General features: G+C 55.4%; 1 protein-coding gene across 2 annotated transcripts in view; it reads left to right on the forward strand.

The window, feature by feature from the left end:
* Positions 1-21,560, forward strand: part of ZNF423 (zinc finger protein 423) — a 294,220-nt gene that overhangs the window by 269,617 nt on the left and 3,043 nt on the right. For both annotated transcript variants that reach the window (XM_040982133.1, XM_040982134.1), the window contains 2 exons: positions 809-940; positions 2,527-2,642. In XM_040982133.1, the coding sequence (XP_040838067.1) occupies positions 809-940; positions 2,527-2,642 (248 nt within the window). The remainder of the gene's footprint in view (positions 1-808; positions 941-2,526; positions 2,643-21,560) is intronic.

A 21,560-nucleotide genomic window follows, 5' to 3' on the forward strand; every position in this document is an offset into this window, starting at 1 on the left:
ATCTCTCTGCTCGAATCCCACAAGAGTGCCAGGCTAGAGCTCCCAATTGTGCCGATGGTGGCCCTTGGAGCACACCTCAAAAATTGGGGTGGGGGGGTCACAGCAACTCCTAGGTGGGAAGGCAGTCAGGTCCTAACCTGCCCGTTGTCTGTGATCTATTGCATAGTCACGGTGTTTGCTTTTTACCATAACCAAGTCTCCCTGGTGCTGTTGAGTCCCTTTGCCAAAGGCTCCTCTGGGGCCTCCTGCTCTACCCTGAGGGTCAACTTGCTTGCTACACACCACACTGACCCAGGAAGGACCCATGCCAGGCTTTCTAGGATCCTCCCTCACATCACCCAGGCACTATTCTCGATGGCATGAGCATATTCCATACACATACACGTGCACACACCAGCATGGGGGTGGAACAGGGGTTGTCATGCTCCATGCAGAGTGCTCAGTGCACAGCACAGTGCTGGCCCATGGTGCATGCCCCACACACTTTGAGTGCGCATATCAGAATCCCGGCTGCATTCGCTTCTCCATCCACACCCCATCCTGGGCCTCTCTCCACAGTGATGTGATCAGATGGGACCTGCACACCTGGGGCAATATTAGGAAATGAGACTTGCAAAGCCACATGTTTGTACCTGACCCCTAGGGACCCTGGGCCAGCCAGAGCTGGAGTGGGTTTTGGTGTCCAAGCTCCACTGTCCCCAACCCCAGCAGTCATGGTTCCAAGGGGTGGCACTGGCACCGGGCTGTGCTGGGATCCAGTGGGCTCCCTGCCTGCAGGGTCACTGACTATCCCCGGTTTTTGTTGCAGAGGAAGGCATCAACCACGAGTGTAAGCTGTGCAACCAGATGTTTGACTCCCCGGCCAAGCTCCTCTGTCATCTCATCGAACACAGCTTCGAAGGCATGGGTGGCACCTTCAAATGCCCTGTGTGCTTCACAGGTGAGCTGTTTGGCAAGTACCCAAGTGTGTGTGTGTGTGGGGGGGGGGGTCCTTGCAGCAAGAGAAAGAGACACTGAGCCCAGCCTGTTCTTTACTGCTGTGTGTTCTTCCCCCTTCCCTCTGGGGCTCTGCCATGACCTGCCTGCCATGTGGGCTCCCTTGGCCCAGCCTAAGGCCCTGGGTCTCTACATACAGCTGCCGGAAGTCCTCCATCCAGCCCAGCTTCAGCCTCCCTGTTACCATCTGCCCTTCCTGGACTCTCTTGTTTGTCCCCCTGAGCTGAGTCAAGCACTCTCCAACACTGAGTGGAGAGAATGTGGGGGTGGGGAAATTCTTCGCACACTCTGGCTCTCCATCCTCCTCGGCCTGCTTGGTTGCCCAGCTCCTGGTCCCAGCTTCCCACACGGTCGGTGCTGCAGGCTGAAAGGGTCAAGGGCAGCTCTGCCAGCCGAGTCCCCAGCCCCCAGACTGGCTGCTGGCCCAGGCAAGCGGCTGTCCCAGCTCCAGGAGAGTCCCAGGGGCTCTGCCAGCCCCTCCTGCTGCCCAGATGGCAGCCGGTGTGCGTGGGGGCGCCCAGCCTGCCCCTCTCTCCCCCGACATCTGTCGTCTGCCACGGCAGGAAGCCCACCCTGGGGAGGGTGCCTGGCGGGAGGGGGTCTCCAAAGTGCTCACCTCCCAGACACACAGCTGCTTCAAGGCTGCCTCCTGTGCACACCCAGGACCTGGGCCACCTCCGGGACCTACGCCACCGGGAAGCTAGGGCTGTGACCTGCTTTGTGACAGGCATGGGAGGCACTGCTGGAGAGGAACCCCTCCCCACACATACACTCTCTGGGATGCTCAAGAATCATGGAACACCCTGATGCTTTTGTCCCCCTCCATCCCAGGAGCCCCCACCCATCTGTCACCATCACACTCTGGGGTTGGGTGAGGGCTGGCATGGAGCAGCTCCAGCTGCCAGGGCTACCCATCCAGGACTCAGGGAGCTCTGTGGGGGGGGCCCGAGGATGTTGATAGCGCCTCAACCACACAATAGTGATTTTCATTGCTTGAGGTTTGTTGCCAGACATGGGACTTGGCAGATTTGAATCAAGTCACACTTCTGACACCTGCTGACAGGGTGGCCATGGCCCAGTCGTTACATTCCCAGCACTTGTATTTTCTGTAGTATAGCTCACACCAGTGTTTGCCCCATGGCCCTTTGAGGGGTTCGAGGAGTTCGCACGAGGAAGGTATCCATGGCCTGTGGCTGATGGTGGCATTCATTGCCCAGCTCTGCACCATCTTTGAAGCACTGTGGGAGCCTTCACCACTTTGATCATCCCAGCCACCTGGGGGAAGTGACCAGTTTCCCAGTGAGAACTAAGTGAATTGCCCAAGGTTGCCCAGCAGAGTCGCACCTGTGTAGGTGGCAGCACGTGGCTCACCTAACACAAGCCCCTGCTTGTCAAGGCTGAAAATGCTCAGGTGATCCACTGTTGTTCGACTGAATGTGCCCACGCCTGTGGGGGAACGGGTTCTAGAGCTACTGCAAGTGGGCCGTGTCCAGCTTGGCCCCTGATGACCGTGGCCTTGTCCTTATCTAGTCTTTGTCCAGGCCAACAAGTTGCAGCAGCACATCTTCGCTGTGCATGGACAGGAGGACAAGATCTATGACTGCTCGCAGTGCCCACAGAAGTTCTTCTTTCAGACCGAGCTGCAGGTAAGCTCCTCATTACGGCATATGCTCATTGGGGGCTCAGAGAATGTCCCCATCCCTGCCACCCCCCCCCATTGGCACCACCAATGTTTGAGCTTGGGCTGGCTGGGGTGAGGCTGCTGACCAGCTGGCCTCTGGCGACCCAGGGCTCCCAGGGGAGCCCGCAGCAGCAGCTGCAGTTGGAAGGTTTCATTTGGCTCTGGGGCCTGCCTGACTTCGTCCCTGAGCTATGTGGAGCTGGGAGCTGGATCTGGGACCTTGGTTCCTGGAGGCGCAGGAAAGCCAAAAACAGGAAGCCTTGGAGGTCTTGTGGACCCCAGCTCAGGGGAGCAGTGACCCACACTTGACCTGAGGCTGATGTGTTCTTCAGGTGGGGCACAGTGACCTCATGCAATAGTAGCAGAAGAGGAGGCTCGTGTGGACAGGGTCATCTGAGGGGCACCTGACCTCTGAGGAGCCAGGTGTGTGCTCACGTGAAAGTACATGCGTTGGAGAGGGCACACACTACCCTGAAGCTCCAGATGGTACAGAAGCATCCCCCACACATGGCACACGAATGTAGTGCCATGCGCACACACAGAGTAGCGCTGCAGGCCCACTGCGCCCAGCACAGCACCACCCGCTGAAGGCAGGGCCACATGGCCATGGCACGGGCCAGGCTGTACTGCACTGATGAGCATCTTGCGCATCTCTGCATCCCCAAGTCTTAGCGCTTGTGTGACTCAGCCAGGCAGGTGGCTGGTGGGGTGGGAGGAATGCGACTGTATTCACAGCCCTTAGGACATGCCTGTGTCACAGGCACATACATGCAAGGTTTGATGGCTGTTGCCCTGGTACCCAAGCAGGTGCTGTGCCTGTTGCTCCCAGGTCACTTAAAGTGGGAGCCAGGATCCCAGGGCAGAGTCTACTGTCACCTGGGATTGAAAGGATGCAGTTATATTGTACGCCTTGCTCATCCTGCCTGTGTGCCACCTTCACAGCCATTGCCCAGGGGAAATGAAAACAGGCTAAGCGAGGCGGCAGAGGTCTCCACTGCACAGTTGTCTGTCAGGGTCCTGCTCCAGGTCAGGGCCCAGCTCTGAGTCTTTGACCAGTTTCATGGGCCCCTTGGGTCTTGGGCCCACTGTACCAGTGCAGAGGTACTGGCAGCGCCCAGTGTGTTCATGGTTCTCACAGCAGCTGACCTACCTCAGCCTAAGTCCTGGACCCCAGCACCTGAGTTGTTCTGAGGCTGCTGGCTTCTTGGTTCACCCCGTCAACCTTGAAGTGCCAGCTGCATGTGCTGCTGGCAAGTTTGCTGAATGGCCACTGCAGGAGTCACAGTTTTCTGCAATTAGTGATTGTAACAATGAGGAAGCCCTATAGCAGTGGTGAATCTGTGCAAACAGTGGCTTTCGCTGAGCAGCTTTTCTGGGACTTGAATAGAAGGTTTGTCGGGGGCTCGTGGTCTCATTGTAGTTACGTGGAGTCTGGGAGTGGCACACCTGGAGTGGTTGGATGAGGCAAGTGTGAGTTTCCTGGCATGACAGATGGGCATGGGGCATGCAATATCTCTGCCCTTGCATGGTGGATTCCCCAGAGGGAGGCTTAGCAGGAAGTCAGCATGGGCAGGCTGCAAGGGACTGTGGGCAGGCAGGGCTCGGAAGACTCGAGGTTTAGGACTGAGCAGGTGGGGGACCGTGTGAGGCGGTGGCGTTGGATTAGACCCCTCCAGGCTCGGGCTGTATGCATCTACCTCCAGAGAGAACGGTGCCTCAGCGGGTGTGAACAGGGCCACGGGAGCTGAGTGTGGGAGGAGCGGGTCCAGGTAGATTCAGGGTTCACCTGTTAAGATAAAATCTAAGGACTCAGGACCAGCTGGGGCGTTTGCCTACCAGCGACGGGGAGTGGGCGGGGGTGGGGGGCAGGTTGCTGCTTGTGGATTTGACATAAGCTATAGGACACTGCTAAAAGTTGGTGGCAAATAAAATTAAAAGTTTATTTTTATACAAAGATGTGAAATCCATGTATCATCCTCCCTTCCTCCTCTCTCTCCCTCCATCTTTCCCTTCCTCCTTCCTACCTTCCCTCCTTCCCTTCCTCCCTCCCACTTTCCCTCCCTCCCTCCTTCCTCCCACCTTCCCTCCCTCCCTCCTTCCTTTCCTTCTTCCCTCCCTCCCTCCCACCTTTAATCCCTCCCTCTTTCCTTCCCTCCCACTCTCCCTCCCTTCCTCTCTACCTCCTTCCCTTTTAGTGGGCCAATAGTGAGTGAAGGGACAGTGAGCGAAACCTTTAGAGATACCTCACCCAGGGAGATGTGTGTCCATGGCCATGTGGGGCTGAAGAGGCTGTGGACCAACAGAGAGATGGGTGGCCGGGGTCCTCGAAGTGTATGGGAAGTGATGAGGTCCCCGTAGGTGGAGATGTGCAAGCATGCCTGTGTCTGAGAGGCTGCAGAAGACGTATCAGGAGCATGGTCTGTGTGAGAGCTTCTCTGTCCTGTGAAAGCTGTGGGCTTCCGTCTGCTCGTCTGTAAAGCAGGTGCCATTGACTCACACTTTGATCTGGTGATTGGCCCATAGAGTGTGTATATTCTGCATTCTGGCTGCTAGCATTGACTTCTCAGATAGTTTGAAGGTCAGATGGCTTCTTTTTTTTTTTGAGATTCATTTATTTTTATTGGAAAGGTGGAGATACAGAGAAGAGAGACAGAGAGGAAGATCTTCCGTCCGATGGTTCATTCCCCAAGTGGCTGCAATGGCTGGAGCTGAGCCAATCCGAAGCCAGGAGCCAGGAGCTCCTCTGGGTCTCCCACGCAGGAGTGCAGGGTCCTAAAGCCTTGGGCCATCCTTGACTGCATTCCCAAGCCGCTAGCAGGGAGCTGGATGGGAAGCAGGGCTGCTGGGATTAGAATCGGCGCCCATATGGGATCCCAGCGCGTTGAAGGCGAGGACCTTAACCACTATGCTATCGCGCCGGATGACTTCTTATGGTTCCTATCCCTTGGAGTCTGCCGTGATTTCACCCAAGTTTGAGCGAGCCAGACTTAGCTGCTTCCCTCTCTGGCCCGTTATCCAAGCTGGGCATGAAGCAGACCCAGTGTTGGGGCTTGGGGAGGAGACAGCTGTCCAGAACAATTGAGTGTCCAGAACAAATGGAGTGGGGGCCTCAGTACCCACTCCCACCACCTCCCTGAATACCACTGGCTCCCGGGCCTTTTCCCGGGAACCCTGTTTCCCCAGCTGTGCCCCAGGCTCGGTGGAGGGCAGAAAGACAGTGTGACTGGGAGTACAAAGGAGTCCTGCAAATATCAGGCAGCCTGCTTCACTTCTCCCACCTCGGGCCTTGGCAGATGAAGGCCTGGGGCCCTGTCGGCTCCTTGCCAGCGGAAATCCAACCTACCCTCCCAGCCCAGCTGTCCCTGGCTCCCCATAGGCCTCCTCCATGTCCACAGACCATGGGTATGCATTGCATCCCCTTTTTCCTCCATCCTCTATGTACCAGAGCAGGTGCATGCTGGGGGCTGAGCTCTGCAAGAGTTTAGGCTGTGTGGGAACAGGCCAAGGCCTGTTCAAAGCATTGGGACAGTCTGAACACAGTCCCCATGTACAAGGGTAGCAATGATGGCTCTGTGAGGCTGAGGGACTTGCCCGGGGTCACGAGGCAGTGGCAAAGCCAAACACACAAAGCCGAACTGCACTGTCTGTAGTGCTACCTATTCAAACAGGAACCCTCCAAAGTTTCATAAAGTGCCATTTATGTGAGCTAATAGATTTAAATGAGGCCTGCGGTGCTGAACTATAAAAAGCTTTCGTTGTCAGGGGACCCAGAAACTATTTTAGTAGTTGGGCCAAGCAGGTAGCACAAGTGGCAGCAACAGGGGAGGCAAAATGTCGGCTCCGGGGTGTGCCCAGCCAGGGATGCTGTGTGGGAGCATCTGTGTGCTCCCTCGGGGTGCACTACAGACTGGAATCCTTGTCCTCACACCAGAGCAAGAGGCTGAGGTGGGCTCGGACCCCAGCCAAGGAAGGACTAGCTCTAGTCCAGTGGATATGGGGGCTCTGACTCCCTGTTCCCTGATGCTGCCACCTGCCTCCCGTTCTGACAGTGCTGGGGCTGGTCTGCTGTTGTCACAGGGAATGGGAGCCTTGGGATGGAGAGAGGAGTTTTTAAAGGAGGGGCTTCTGGCATGCCCAAGCCCTGGAATCTCTGCTTCCTTGTGGACAAAGCCAAGGGCTGCAGGAAGCGATTCAGGAGCCGGCCCGTGGTGGCAAAGCGGCCAGCCCAGCGTTGAGCGGGCGCATTTAAAGGATTAGCTCACGCTGTTTGCTTGTGTGTGCCTAATCATGCCACTTCCAGCTAAATGATTACAATTGATTAAAAGCAGAGCTGAGTATTCTGACAAGCAACCAGAGCCTTTCTGATGGGGCAAGCTCAGCACTGCCAGGCTGGAGCCTGGGACTCCACCGAGGGGTGGGGCCTCTGTGAACCAGGGGCGTGGTCTGAGCTCCACCTGGGACATTCCTCTCCTGCCCAGGCCCTAAAGATGTTGGGCTCTGCCCTTCCATTATTCACTTAACACACATAGACTGAGTGCCCACTCCTGGTGCCAATCCAAGGGGCCTGGGATGAAGATGGGAACAAGGAGATGGGACCTCTCACATTCACGGTGATAGAATACTGTGTGATAGAGAGTGGAGTGAGTGTGTGTGTAGGATAGGGGCAGAGAACATTAGAGATTGATTCAGGTGAGGAAGGAAGGTTGGCATCGCAGCTGAATTAGGAACATTGAGAAGCAACCCCTGGAGTGGGGAGACTACTGGGATCCTGCAGGGGCAGGAAGTGCCCGGGCAGAGGCCCCGAGGCACAGTGTTTGGAGTTCAAAAACCAAAAAAGAGGGCAACGAGGTTGGAGGGCAGCCAGCAAAGGGGGAGGTGGCTGCTGCCTCCTCGCCCCTTCCCCTCCTCCTGGGTTGGCCTTGCCTTGTCTGCTCAGAAGGGGAGACAGGTCAGGGGGAGTACCTGCTCAATGTTGTGCTTAAACATCCTTTCTTCCACTCAAGGAGAAGCTCTCCCTGATTCTCTGTTCTTAGTGTAACCTTCAGTCGCTTTGTGGTTTGTAAGTAACCTGCCTTCTCACTCAAATGTGAGTTTGTGGACTGTAAAGTCTCCCTCTACATGCCTGCAGTCCATCCCTCTGTCCTTCCATCCATCCCTCCATCTACGCATTCACCCATCCACTTCCCCATCTGTCCATCCAATCACCCGTCCAGCATCCACCATTTTCCAACCACTCATCCTTCCAACACCCATCCATCCATCCGCCATCTATCCATGCACTTATCTGCCCATCCATCACTTTGTCTTAACATATTGTTTCGAGCCCCTGGAAAGTAGAAAAAAGAGCAGATGACAAAAGAGGAATGGAAAGAGGGTGCAGCCTGCATACAGACTTTGGGAGACCATTTTTAAATTCTTGGCCCTTAGAAGATGAGTAACTGAGGAGCCACTTCCATTACCTCTTTGCACCGCTGCTGTCAGATCCAGCCAGCCAATTAAACTAATAATAATTAAAAATGAAAAGTGCTTTAGGCACATCCTTAGCATTTGACTCCTTGGCGAGCAGCAGTGTCTTCCTGCTTTCTGCTTTGTTGACGGCCCAGGCCTCACCACCCCATTGGCCACAGGAAGAGCAAGGCCTTTGGACTTGACCTGGGTATAAGACAGGGAGGGTGCCTGGGGGTGCAGCTGAATTCTGGATAGTGAAACCCCGGTATCTGCCCAGGAACCAGCCTCCAGGAAGGCTGAGGGCTCGTCTGGCTGCTGTTCTCCCCTAATACCTCTCTGGGCTCAGTGTGCTCATCTGTGCAATGGGGCCTGGGATAGTTGGGAAGATCAAGAGCTCATGTGTGAGCGTAGTTGTGATGCATTTCCAGCATGAGCCCTTTGTGTCTCCTACTTCCGCTTCAGTGAGGAAGAACTTAGCCCAGCCTGAATTCTGTTACCTGGTGTGGCAGTGCCACGCCCATGCTATGGAACCTACAGCCTGGCTTTAAGTCCCACCCGTGTCCCGAATGAGCAAGTCACAGGTCTGAAAAGGCTTCAAGGTCAGGGGGTGATGCAGAGGCAAGGCTTGGTCCATCAGCCATTATCACCCACTCTTGTCATCATCACCACGGGCTTGTGGTTCGTCCCTTCTCTCAGTCATAGTGATGTGTTCAGTCTAATCCTGTGTTTAGGGAGCACCTGTTATGTAACAGATGTGTTCAGGTGCTGGGGACAGACAGAGGCCTGGATGGAGTATATTGGGAAGGAGAACAGTAAATTATACAGTAAACTTATGTGGACCAAGATTTATGACATGTTTATGAGACATAATGATGTATTGTGGTATGGTATAGCACAGTATCACTCTTATGGTGTAATATAGCATATCTCTCAAGTAGCATAGTGGAGTTAGTATCACTATAATATAGCAGGACACAGTATCATTGTCGTATAACATAGTGTTATATGGTATAGTAGAATAGAGGACAGTGTTACTGTCATCACTAAAGCATAGTGTGGTTCACTATTACATGGGATAGCTTATAGCATAGCATCACTCAAGCGCAGTATCGTGTAGTATCACGTAATATCAATCATGTACAGGTCCAGTATCCTCAATCTGTAAACCCGAGTTCTAAAATGCCCCACTGTTCAAGACACTTGGAGCAGTAAAGTGACACCAAGAGGGGAAAGGCCACCCCCACTGAACTCTGTTGCATGCACAGCTTTATGCATGTATATGCTCTATATAGGGTATGTATGAGACATAAAGGAAAGTTACATTTCATTTCTTGGGGCTCCATCTCCAGGATAGCTCATGACAGGGAGCAAATGTTTCCACATCTGCAAAAATGCAACACACTTAGGTCCCAGGCACTTGGGATGAAGGCTGCTCTACTTGGTCTCAGTGTAACAGATTAGACAACCCCACACAGTTGGGTCGTCTCAGGACCTGGGCCCTGCTCACTGAGAGCGACTGGCTTACTGACCATGTCTCTGTGTCTGGAAAGTACCAAAAGGCCAGTGTTGACCATGCTGCTAGTTTTCACAAGTCAGACGACCCAGGTGCCTTGCCCCACTGTACGACTCAGCAGTTCCTCTGAGTGTCTAGCTCCAGACAGCATTCCGCAGGGCACGTCCCCTTCAGGCCTTGCACATGAATGCTCATTGTCACCTCTGGAGAAACTGAGGCCACCTGCTCACACCATTGCTTTGGGTCGAGCTGTGAGACCATGCAGCTGGACACCAGTGCCTGCGTCCTCCCTCAGGCTCAGTGTGAGCTTCATCACCCAATGGGGACAGCTCCAGAGAGCCCTGCAGCCACCGTGCAGAGTGGGCAAGTGTGAAGCCAGCAGAGGGGAGCAGCCGGTGGGGTGCGGGACAGAGGCTCAGGGATGGGAGGGTGGCCCTGAGGGGAAGGGGCATCTGGCAGGGGTTATGGAGGCAGAAGCCTGAGCTCGTCTGTGCTCAGATGCCCTTCTGAGCCCCGGGGATCAGCCTGCTTGAGCAACGAAGTGTGTCGAGGCCCAGATGGGGACAAGTGGGAGGGGGCCACCCTGCCGAGGTCCAGCTTTGGGTAGAGATGGCCCTTGGCCTTGGCCTCAGGCAACCCGTCTGCCCGGTGGAGCCTGTCATTCACGCCCTGGGGCACGAGGCCAACCAACTTGAGTGGGGCACGACGCCATGGCAACAGATGGGCACAGGGGAGCTGCCAGGGGCTGCCAGGGACTCGAGCCTGCGGCCATCGTGTGTACCATGAGCCCAGCCCCTTCCCAGTCAGAACCAAATGCCTTCAGTTTCTTGGGAACAATGGTTCAGCACCTGCCGGGGTTTGTCCTGCGTACAGCACTTGCCAATGCTGCCTTATACAAGAGGTAGCTGGATGTTCGGGAACGACCCTGACCTGGGGCAAAGAGGCATGGCTCTGGGGTGAGGGGTGCTTCTTACCATCTGCAAGTCCCTCTCGATGACTCACAGATGCCACTCCCATGAAGTTACTGTACAGGTGCCTCAAGTTCATGAGCAGCTGAGCAAAGGCTTGGCTGCCTTGAGGGCTGGGGCACGGGCCCACCACAGGGGCAGGGTTTGCAGCAGCATCTTCTGATGGAAGGGACCAGTTCTGAAAGGCCACTTGCTTGATGCCAGGTCGCACAGCTGGTAAGTGGCAGAGCTGAACTTGCAAGCCTGGTGGTGAGAGGCAAGAAGGAGGTAGGTGCAGAGTGACAGTAACAATACCCGGAGCACGTGGAGTGTCCTGCTCTGTCTGCAAATGTTGTTGTTGCCCGATGATACAGATGGGGAGGCAATGGCCCAGGTGGGACTCAAACCCAGGCAACCTGAACTACCAGCTGTGGCAGTAGCACGGGCTCTTTGGCGTGGCTGACTCCTGCGTGTTAAATCCGATTCATGATATAGCAGACTCTCTCTCCAGTGTGGTAGGAGTGGGGCGGGCTCCCTCCTGCCAGGATGCTGGGATCTGGCAGGGTGGGGGTGGGGTCCCCGGCTCCCCAGCAATGGAGAGATGAGACCAGGGTGCTCGGCTTGGGCTCTTTGGTGGAGAAGGAACAATTACTAATGACATTTAGAGAGAAATTACTGATGAGAAATGCAAGTTGGCATTTCAGGAGCACCAGTCAGCAGCCGCCCATCAACACTCACCAGAGAGGCGGGGGGTGGGGCTGGCACAGAGGCAAGGAGGAGGAGACAGCAGAAAATTAATTTTGCTGTGTCAATAATGCACACGGCTCTGCTCAGTGCTTCTAAAGTTGAGACAGAATCCAACAGGGACTGGCTGGGACTAGTCCGGACTGACGTGAGGTTCCCTGGGTGGGCTGCGTGTCATCAGTATTGTCTCCTTGATAAGGTCCCAGGGACAGCCAGTGGGGGGACATCAAGAGAGAAGGAGATGGTGGGGGTGGAACCAGGCCAGAAAGTCTCAGACATGGCCTTGATTTCCTCAGATGGAAAATGGATGCAATTGGGAGATGTATGGGTAATAGTTGAGAAGTCCGTGGCCTTTCTGGCACCCAGCAGGAACTCGACATGTAATGGTGACAGCTGTTAGCTGTATTTATTAGACACATTGTAAGATACGTAGCTTCTCTTCTATTAACCTGGAATACATTATCTGCATGCCATCATTTAGCTGGTCCCATTTCTTGGTTCGTTGGGACACATCAAATGCTAGAGCGTCTTCTATCTTTGGGGTCTTAGAATAGATCAAATACAGAATTGTTGGGGAATACTCGTGACGAGTACGAGGAGGAAGCAAGGTGCCGCAGGTGGTCTCCAGCAGGTTGAGGAAGCATGCCAGACCCTTCCCTCCATGGGCATCCAGTTTGATTCACCTGCCTTCTGGCCTAGGGAGGAGAGCAGAACACCCAGGGGACAGTCACCATGGCAGTAACATCACACGTTTTTATAGAATGGAAGGTGCAAAAGCTCACGGCTCAAGGACCAGGGGCCGTGCAACTTTTGAATGACTGTCTGTATTTCAAAACAGGGAGGTTTCCTGTAGTGGTTACTATTTCTCCAAGGGTTATTAAGCACCGGACATGGTTCTTAGCATTTAGTCCTCACAGTGTCTGGCATTAGGTGAGGGTACTTGAAGCCCACATGGCTGGCCTTTTGACCACCCTTCAGTGCCTGGATTTCTGGTCTTATTTACACATCAGCCCTGGCAGCCTTAACCAGCCCTGTAGGGTCAGCTGCCCCCTTGGAGATGGGACATGTGTTTCCCAGGTCAAAACAGTCTGCTTACTGGGCATGTTGCCCACCTGGAGTCAGGGTTGCTGGATGTTGTTGAAACACTAACCAGTTGGTGAATCTTATCTCTCTGGGGCTCAACAGCTTGGGACTCCAAGAAGTTGTCTCTGCTCTGACCATTTTACAGACCTGAAAGTTGAGGCCTGAGCACTGGAGATTCAAGTAGCAGCTGACGGGGAGAGGCGGGTCTCCTGATGATTGTCTGCATTTGAGTTTGAGTGCTTTGAACAGGGATGACAAACACCCCAATTCTGTGAGGGGTGCCCTTGACCTTCTCCAAAATCAGACCTGGACACATGGTCTGGAAAGCTGCTGGCGCGGCCTGGAGTTGTTACAGTTATGAAGATTTTAAGCTTCTGCATCACATTTGCTTTTGAAATCTTCTGTACTTGGGACCGGATCTGAAACTCCTAACAAGACCGTGAGGTAGATGTAGGCTTTTCCCATGGGTCAACAGGTATGTAGCTAAGTGGAGTCACTTAGACAGGCAGTGGCTAAGGCGAGACTTGAACTCCAAAGCCTTATTGTCTTTTTACCAGTCTACCCCCTCCTACTCACTTATATATCCACACCTCTGCTTTCCCACTCTTCATCAATTTGTTCATTCATGCATCCATCCATCCACCGGTCAGTCCATTCGTCAATCCATGCATCCATCTGTAAGGAGTGACGCAAACAATGACCCCGCCATCCAGGCCCCAGTGCCACCTTGAATACCTGCTTACCCAGCACTGCCTTAAATCCCCTAGGTCTCGGTCCCCTTCAGGCCCACGTGCCTCAGTAAGCTTCAAGCCTTCTAGGTTTCAACTGCGCTCTCTGCCAATCCCTGTGCTTTATGAGCCCCATAGCTGGCGGTGGGCTCCACCAATCCTCTGAGGCATTTATCCCTGGTGCCCGCCTACAGCCACACCTGCCAATCCCTGGCCCTGCACTCCCCACACCCCACTTTGAGGCTATAAAGGTGCCTCTTCTCTTTGTTTCTCTCTCTCTCTGCACTCTTTGCTTTCCCATCTCTTTTGATCCCTCTTTCCTCTCTCTTCCCCTTTTGCACTCTCTGCTCCCGCTTGCTCTCTACCCCTTGGCTGTCCCTCCCACTAAAATAAAGGACCTCTCGTGTGGCTCACTTGCTGTGTCTGGCATCTTGGGTTTGTGGAGAAATAGCTAACACCATCCACTTGCCATACACCTACCTTCCCACCTAACCATGCGTAGTCCAGCCAGCCATCTCCCCACCTTCTCATCTGCCAGTCCACACACCCATCTATTCATCCATCATCCAGCAAGCTTTCCTCCTGCCCACCCTTCATCCACCATCCATCTTTCCATCCATCCACCCATTCATCAATACTGAGGATGTCAGGTACATGCTAAGAGCTGGAGCTTCCTCCAGGGCTCTCACATGGGTGCAGGGTCCCAAGGGTCTGGGCCGTCCTCTGCTTTTCTAGGCCACTCTGTCCAGGGAGCCTGTGGCCTTGCAGCTGGGGGAGGAGGAGCTTTGCCAGCCAGGGGCTGGACCGTGTGGCCCACAGGAGCCTTCTGGAAAGGATGCCGGGCTGTGTGTTTAGGGCACACAGCCCTACGTCTGCCGGGGTGGCTGTCTATCTGCAGGGTTTGATTTCCTGGAAGGGGGTGCAGGAGCATTCCTTCGTTTGTGCAGCAACCTGGAGGAAAGTAGAAAAAAGGTGCGATGAGAGTTCTCAGGCCCTAGAACATCTGAATAACCAATTCATTCATGACCACATGGCTCAGAGTTTGCGGTGCCACCCTCATCTCTAGTAGCCGACCCAGCTGCTGGCTGTTTGTCCTGATTTTTTGTTTGTGAAACGTGCTGAGCCCGTGTCAAGCTGGGTTTGCTCATGGCGTTATGATCAAAGAGTTCCAGTTCTGCAGGCCTTCGGAGGTTTTTTTTTGTCCTCAGCCTGGTGCTGGGAGCCACACACGGGTCGTAGTGCCAGCTTGGGCTACTGCTGGAACTGAAGAGGGGCTAGTGACCAATGCCAATCACAGATGGGCCACTTGCATGTCGTCCCCTGGAGTCTGCAGCTCCTTGTCATCCAGCCCAGGACTCCATGAGCCACGATGGTGTGTGGGGCTTCCAGCCATGGAACCAGAGGTGGTCGCCTGGCTACTGGTGCAAATACACCCCACCCTCCTACCTGCCCTGCTGTGCAGGTAGCACCCTACTCATTCTGTGTTTTGTTTTATTTTTAAGATTTTTAAAAATTTCAAAGTCAGATATACAGAGGAGAAACAGATCTTCCGTCCAATGATTCACTCCCCAAGTGACCACTACAGCCGGTGCTACCCCGATCTGAAGCCAGGAGCCAGGAACTTCCTCTAGGTCTTCCATGCGGGTGCAGGATTCCAAGGCTTTGGGACATCCTCAACTGCCTTCCCAGGCCACAAGCAGTGAACTGGGTGGGAAGTGGGGCTGCCAGGATTAGAGCCGGTATCCATATGGGATCCTGGCTTATTCAAGGCAAGGACTTTAACTGCTGAGCCACGGCGTCAGGCCCCATTCTGTGAAAATTTATTTATATATGTGAAAATCACAGTGATAGAGAGGCTGACACACAGAGAGATCTTCCATCTTCTGGTTCACTCTTCAAATGACCTCATGGCCAAGCTGGGCCAGGCTGAAGCCAGGAGCTTCTGTTGGGTCTGCCACTTGGGTGCAGGAGCCCAAGGACTCGAAGCCTCTCTCTGCTGTTTTCCTAGGTACATTAGCAGGGAGGTGGATTGGAAGTGGAGCAGCCAGGACTCCACCTAGTGCCCTCATAGGATGCCAGGGCCGAATTGGTTCACTATATCACAGTGCTGGCTCCTCCGTTGTGTTTTTAAAAGATTGATTTATATATGTTACAAGTATAAAGACAGAGTTAGGGGGAGAGAGAGGACAAAGAGAAAGAGATCTTCCAAGCACTGGTTCACCCCCAGAATGGCCACGGGAGACTAGGGTGAGAAGGCTGGAGCAAGGAGCTAGGGACTCCATCTGGATCTCCCACATACGTGATAGGGATCCACTTAGCTGCTTTCCCAGGCACATTAGCAAGGAGCTAGATCAGAAACAGCGCAGCTGGGACTTGAAACTGGTATTCCAACAGGGGATGCCAGCATGGCAAGTGGTGGCTTCAGCCACTGTGGTGCAACATTGCCATCCCTCCACGTCAATTTTGTTGTGGTAAAATATGCATAACATGAAACGTGCACCATAGCCATTTTAAGCCTTTAGCTGGGTGGTATCCAGTGCAGATAGATTATTGCCCAGCTGTCGCCCCACTCACCTCCAGAAACTTTTTGTCTTCCTAATTCCCTGCTCCCCACTTCCCCAGCCCGTGGAAGCTACCAGTCTCACCTTTCAGCTTCACCTGAGAGGGCCCAAGTGCACCTGCTGTTACCTCTTGAGAACATCCCCAGCACTTTTAAACAAAGTTTAGTGTCACGCTCTGGACTGGCCTGGAGGAGGGACTGTTGCCCGCTTCTGTCCTCTCTCTCCTCTCTGTCTGTGTGACGGGCAGCTTGGCTGTTCCTACAGGTGGGCATCTAAGAAACTCCTTGGGTCTTTAGCAAGTGCAGGCTCTGAGCCAATACCGTGGGGCAGAACAGGGGAGAGGGGATGAGGCTTCTGACTTCTGGAGAGAGAGGAAGTGATCCCAGACCCAGGAGGAACATCTGGACCATGGTCGGGGGGCTGGGTGGGTACTGTACAAGGGGTGCAGCCTGGATTGTGCTGCTCCCCAGAAGTTGATTTGTTTTGACTTCCTTTCACCAGGAAGGGGTCTTCAGTAGGGTCTCCAGCATCCTTGGGAGGCATGGGCTGTTGGAGGTGTCCGAGTAGTGGGGAGGACCAGGGGCATTGTGTGGGGACACCCAGTGCCAGCATAACCACCCTAAGCCCTGACCCACTTTGTAGCATGCTGTGAGTACAAGCAGTGTGGGATGAGAGAGATCACATGAGTTTGGTGGTGGGTGCCCCTGTGCACACCTGTGGACAGTAGGAGCTGGCCTCCGCCCACTGCGTTCACTGCTGGTCTCATCCAGTCTGGCTCCCTCGTTCCTTCTCCCCCATGGGACACCATGGCACGTGGATGGCAGGACTCTGAAGTCCCTAGACATCCAAGAGGGTCCCACGGGAGTCGTGACCCAGGCAACGTGGTACTGGTCCCCTTAAGTGGCAATGGCACCAGCCCCTGAGACCGCTCTCGGGGGCTGCTGGTCAGGCTTGCCGGTGCCTAGTACGCTGCAGGAACACTCAGACCAGCTGTGTGAGCCTTGCGCACTTGGCAGCAGTGCCCAGGACACACAGGTAGTTGTGGCCTCAGTGGAGCTTCTACCCTCTGCATGTCCTACACACACACACACACACACACACACACACCTCTCTCCGCTCCCAGACTGCTGGCTCCGGCTTATGCTGAGTATACTGCACCCTTTTGGTCTAGGCCCTCCTTCCTGCACTACAATTGCAAACCCAAGGAGACCCCAAACCCCTCAGTCCCTGTGCAGCCCCCTAGTCCTCGTGGTCCCAGGAGTCCTGCCTGTCACAGACGGGCCTTGTAGGTTTCACCGCAAACTGCCTTTCTATGACCTTGAGGCGCACTGAGAGTTCGGGCCCCAATTTCCTTGTTACGCCGCATTCATCTTGCCTGGTGTAACTCTTTGGGGCAGGGACTGAGCCTTCTGTGTGCCCTCGGGAGCCTTGTCCCATGGAACTGAATGCCAGTGGAACCCGATCTTGTTAGGGGCCCGGCCTCGTTCTCTACGAGGGAAGGGTACTACAGTGCAGATTCCTGTTTGAGTCCATGCAGGTGCCTGACTAGTGTGGTTAGAGTGGACTCGGCTGTGACTCACAAGGAGGGGTTCACACTCGTCGTAGCCTCCACCTTTCTCTGCAGCCACAGCAGCTTGTGAACAGGCATGGCCTCTGGTGCCAGGAGGGGCAGAGCCACAAATAGCCCGGGAAATACTCACTGCTCCTTTGCTCATGGCTTCAGCCACAGGCTTCACCCTGGCCTTGGCTCCCTGGCCTGGCACCCAGGCCTCACCCTGGCCCACACAGGCCTGCAGCTCTCTGCCTGCCAGCAGTGCACAGAGGTCATTGCACGGGGAGATGCTGGTCTCCAAGCCAGCAGCCCCTCCAGGCAGCTCCTTGTAGCTCCCTTGTTTTTCGGGGGATGACTAGATGCAGGCTCTGGCTCCCCTTAATACTCCTCTCTGCTGGGGTTTGTGTCCAAAGCATAGCAGCCCTGGACTGGCCGCTTGGCAGATTTGCCGGATCCTCCGAATGAAAGGAACATAGGTCAAGGGTCGTATGGATGCGGCTTCCGCTCATCTACCCAGCCCTGGTGACTCTTGGGTCCCTGAGTCGGCCTCTGGCCCTGGTTCCACCACAGCAGCCCCCAAGCTCTCTGGAACTTGGGCCCTGCCCGCCCCACCCAGATGGACTGAGGCCATCCCAGGAGAGTAAGCGTCTGTGTCTGGCAGAGCATGGCGACGCTCACTTCCTGCTGCTTGGAGTGGCAGACAGCAGGCTGCGGTGCTGTCTGGGAGCGTCGCGCGCGTGTCCCCTGAATGCACAGAAGCTGCTATGCTCTGTGTGCGTGGCTGGATGTTCCACGGCTGTGTCCCCAGGCCAGGGGTCATCAGCTTCATTCTGATGTCCGAAATGGGCGGTGTCACCAGCATGCCAGCCAACCCTGCTGTGCCCTCTGTATACACAGGGCAGCAGCTGGCTCGCCGGCTTGGGGGTGTGAGTCCGTGCCCTAGCCTTGGCCCCCCCGCCCCCCCCCCCCGGCTGCATCACCGGGCTGCGGTTAGGGGAACCTGGGCCATCACTCACTCCTAATTTTAATGATGTGCATTAGCTAAACTGTGTTCTGAGTATTCATTGAGCGCCGTTGATGGCGTGCTCACGAGTGCGCTTACCGTTTGTCAGAAGTGCAAACTAGCGAACATACGAGCCTTTAAGACAGGCCATCTGTTCGTCTTAGACCCTTGGACGATTGTCAAGCGCTTCTAAAAATAAGTGCTCACAAGCAGAGAGGGGCTGCCCAGGTGAGGCATGCAGAAAGGGGAGCAGGGCTGCCCACATCGGTCCCCTCTGCACAGGGGGAGATGGGGTGCGTGCGTGTGTGTGTGTGTGTGTGTGTGTGTGTTGGGGAGCAGCCTTCGGGAGGGAGCAGGGGACAGGGCGCAGGGGGAGATGCAGAGAGCAGGAGGCTTTGCTGATTCACCTGTTTGCTGGCAGCCGCGGGAGCTTCTCCCTGTGTCTTGCCTCTTGTGCAACTCCACAGCTCAAATACCTTCTATGGCTCCCCATGGCCCAGATTTAAGGGCAAGCTGCCTCGTCTGGCATCCAGGAGCCTCATCAATAAAGCCCCTGCCTTCCTTCCCAGGCTGGTCTCCATGGCCCACACCCTGTGCCTCTGCCAAGCTGAAGCATTCATTGTTCCCCCAACATATGCTGCACTTTTCACATTTCACAGGCAGAGATGGGCCATGGCGAGTGGGAGGTGGGCAAACAGGCTGTGTATGCAGATCCTGCTCTTGGCTGGAGGATCCGAAAATGCCCGGGACCTCAGTTTTCCCATCTGTAAAATAGGGAGAAAAACTGTTGAACTCAAGGGTCATGATGAGGCTTTGCTGAGTGTGTTGTGGAAGCAGTGCCCTCCCTCCCTGAACACACACACACACACACACACACACACACACACACACACACACGGCATACACTTACCCAGGCTCCTGGAAGGCCAGCTTCTGCCTGAATCTGAGGTTCTGTGTCATAGCCAAAGAGCAGCGTGTGCCTTGCTCCTTCTCCTGCCTGCTGCTCTATCAGCCACGCAGCTCCACCATGGCTCCAGACCCTTCCCTGCTCAGCTGGAGGTGGGATCTGTCCATGGTGAGGGCAGCTTCTTGGCTTTGGTTTGGTAATTGTTTCAAAGGTAGCCTTGCAAAAAAGCCATTGTGGCTTGAGCCCCCAGGTTGGGGTAGGGGGTTAGGCTCGACATGTGTGGCTCAAGGTGAAGGCCGAGTGGACCCTGCAGGCTGTGTCTGGAGGTAAAGGAGGCGCTAGTGCGGGCGTGGATGAGTGCATGCCTTCCCCAGCCCCGGGGGTGACTCCTTAAGGTTCCTCCCGCCCACATCCCAGCAGCAGTGACGTGAAGTGCAGAGGATGTAGCCAGGTGGGGTGGGCGCATGAGGCTAACTCAGTAGCACTCCTGAGGGGGCACCAGCCCTGGCACAGGAAGGGAGGGCCCCTGTGCCTGGGCTGCTCATCCTCTGTAAGGCCCCCTCCCAGGAGCAGCACCAAGGGGGCACACAGCCCCATCTCTGAACAGAAACACTGGGACAGGCAGCTGCATGGTACTCCCTAGAGCAGGCCTGAGATGCGTACTGTCTCCCCAGTTCTCCAGGTATTCTAGGAAGAGGCTGCCTTCCTAGCCCTGAAACCCAGAGGTCGGGGAACGTGCCTGAGGCCACATGGCTAGGACCGGGCAGTTTGAATCCCAGGGTGGTGGCTGTGCCATGAATGTGCTCAGGACCACGTGACAGGTATCAGGACACCGGCGGGGTAGTGGGGGGAGAGTGGGGAAGGGAAGTGGGTGGAGCTCCTGACAGCATTCCTGCCACACAGGGAAATCCTCTCCCTGCAGGTGCAACCAGGTGCAGCATGATTAAGCACCCCCAGTCTTCCCCAGCATGACATTGTGGTAAGCAAGTGTCAAAGGGAGGTCCCAGCAGGGCCCAGATCGTGGGACAAATAGGACTGACACCTTGAAAAGCCAGCCAGGCTTCTAAACAGGGAGGGGCACAGGGTGCTGGTGTGGGCGACGGGCTGGTGGGGCATGGAGGTGAGGCTGAGCAAGGGGTTTTGTCCCCAGAATCGGAGCCCAGCTGAACCCCCAAGTAACTCTTGGGTCCATGTGTCACGGTACAACCATCTTGTGTTGTGCACCTGCCCTGCTCCCACTGTGCCCATCCCATTAGTCTGCATAGCATTCAAGATCAGCATCATTTTGCTGCCTAATTCCAAACCATAAATGCAATGGCCATCCCCCAGGCAGAGCTTTGGTGAAGTTCCAGTGCATGAATGAATGAATGAATGACCCTATAAGGGTACGCTGGGTGTCTTCCCCTCCGGACACTGTGGGCAGGACAGGGCTGGCCCCCTCAGGCAGTGCTCCTTTTCTGGGTTTCAGCGGGGCCCCTGTGCCCCCTTGCCCATCCCTACATCGTATCCCTGGGACAGACAGCCTTGTGTGCCAGGTGAAGGCTCCTGAGACACAGGCACCACCGACACACATGTGCCAGCATGTGTTCTGCCGAGCGATGGATGGGGCCACCCGCCCTCGCCACCCAGCCCCTCCCGGCCTCCCATTTTATTTCTCTCACCTGCGCCTCTGCCCCACACCTGCGTCTCCCTGGCAGGCAGAGGCCACCGTGGCTGCCAGGCCTGCCCCCAGGCTCCCAGGCACATCTCAGCCCTTCGTGGTCCCAGCCCACAGCACACACATGCTGTGTCCCCACCGCCACTTCCCCCAGGCCTTCGTGGTGCTGGGAAGTGTTCATCTGCAGGGTCGGCCAGCAGTGGCAGCGGCGGCTTTCACAAACGATTTTCTCTCTCCTCGGAAGGGGGCTAAATATAGCAGCGGCATAAACAGAGAAATAGACATTAAGCAGAATGCCCTTGTGAGAGGCATGCCGGGCGCAAGAAACTCTTGGAGAAGGTTTGATGGGGGTGCTGGGACCCTGGAACTCGAGCTCTCAGCCATGGGGCTGGAACTGTAGGCTCTGTTCCAGTGCTGAGCTTTGCCAGTTGGAAGGGCCTCAGCCCCACGATCCCCTCTGCCCTTGGGGACGCAGCCCTTAGCCTGGGGTGGAGCCGGCGACATCTCAGCAACCCTCCCACACTGACTGTAGCCTTGACCTTCCTCCCTGGCTGAGCTGTGGTCTGCACCACTAATCCCGGATATCCGAGCATCTCTGTCTCACTCCCCACCTCCCACATCTGCCCACTCGAGGGGGTGGGCCCAGTGGACTCCTTCCCTGCCCCTTAGCTGTGCCCAGTCCTCCGGCAGCATTGAGCGTGGACGCTTTTCCCTGGGTTGATTCCTGGAACACAGCTTCA

Source organism: Ochotona curzoniae, unplaced genomic scaffold (assembly GCF_017591425.1).
Source record: "Ochotona curzoniae isolate NIBS_2020 unplaced genomic scaffold, NIBS_Ocur_1.0 contig_3622, whole genome shotgun sequence".
Taxonomy (NCBI): domain Eukaryota; kingdom Metazoa; phylum Chordata; class Mammalia; order Lagomorpha; family Ochotonidae; genus Ochotona; species Ochotona curzoniae.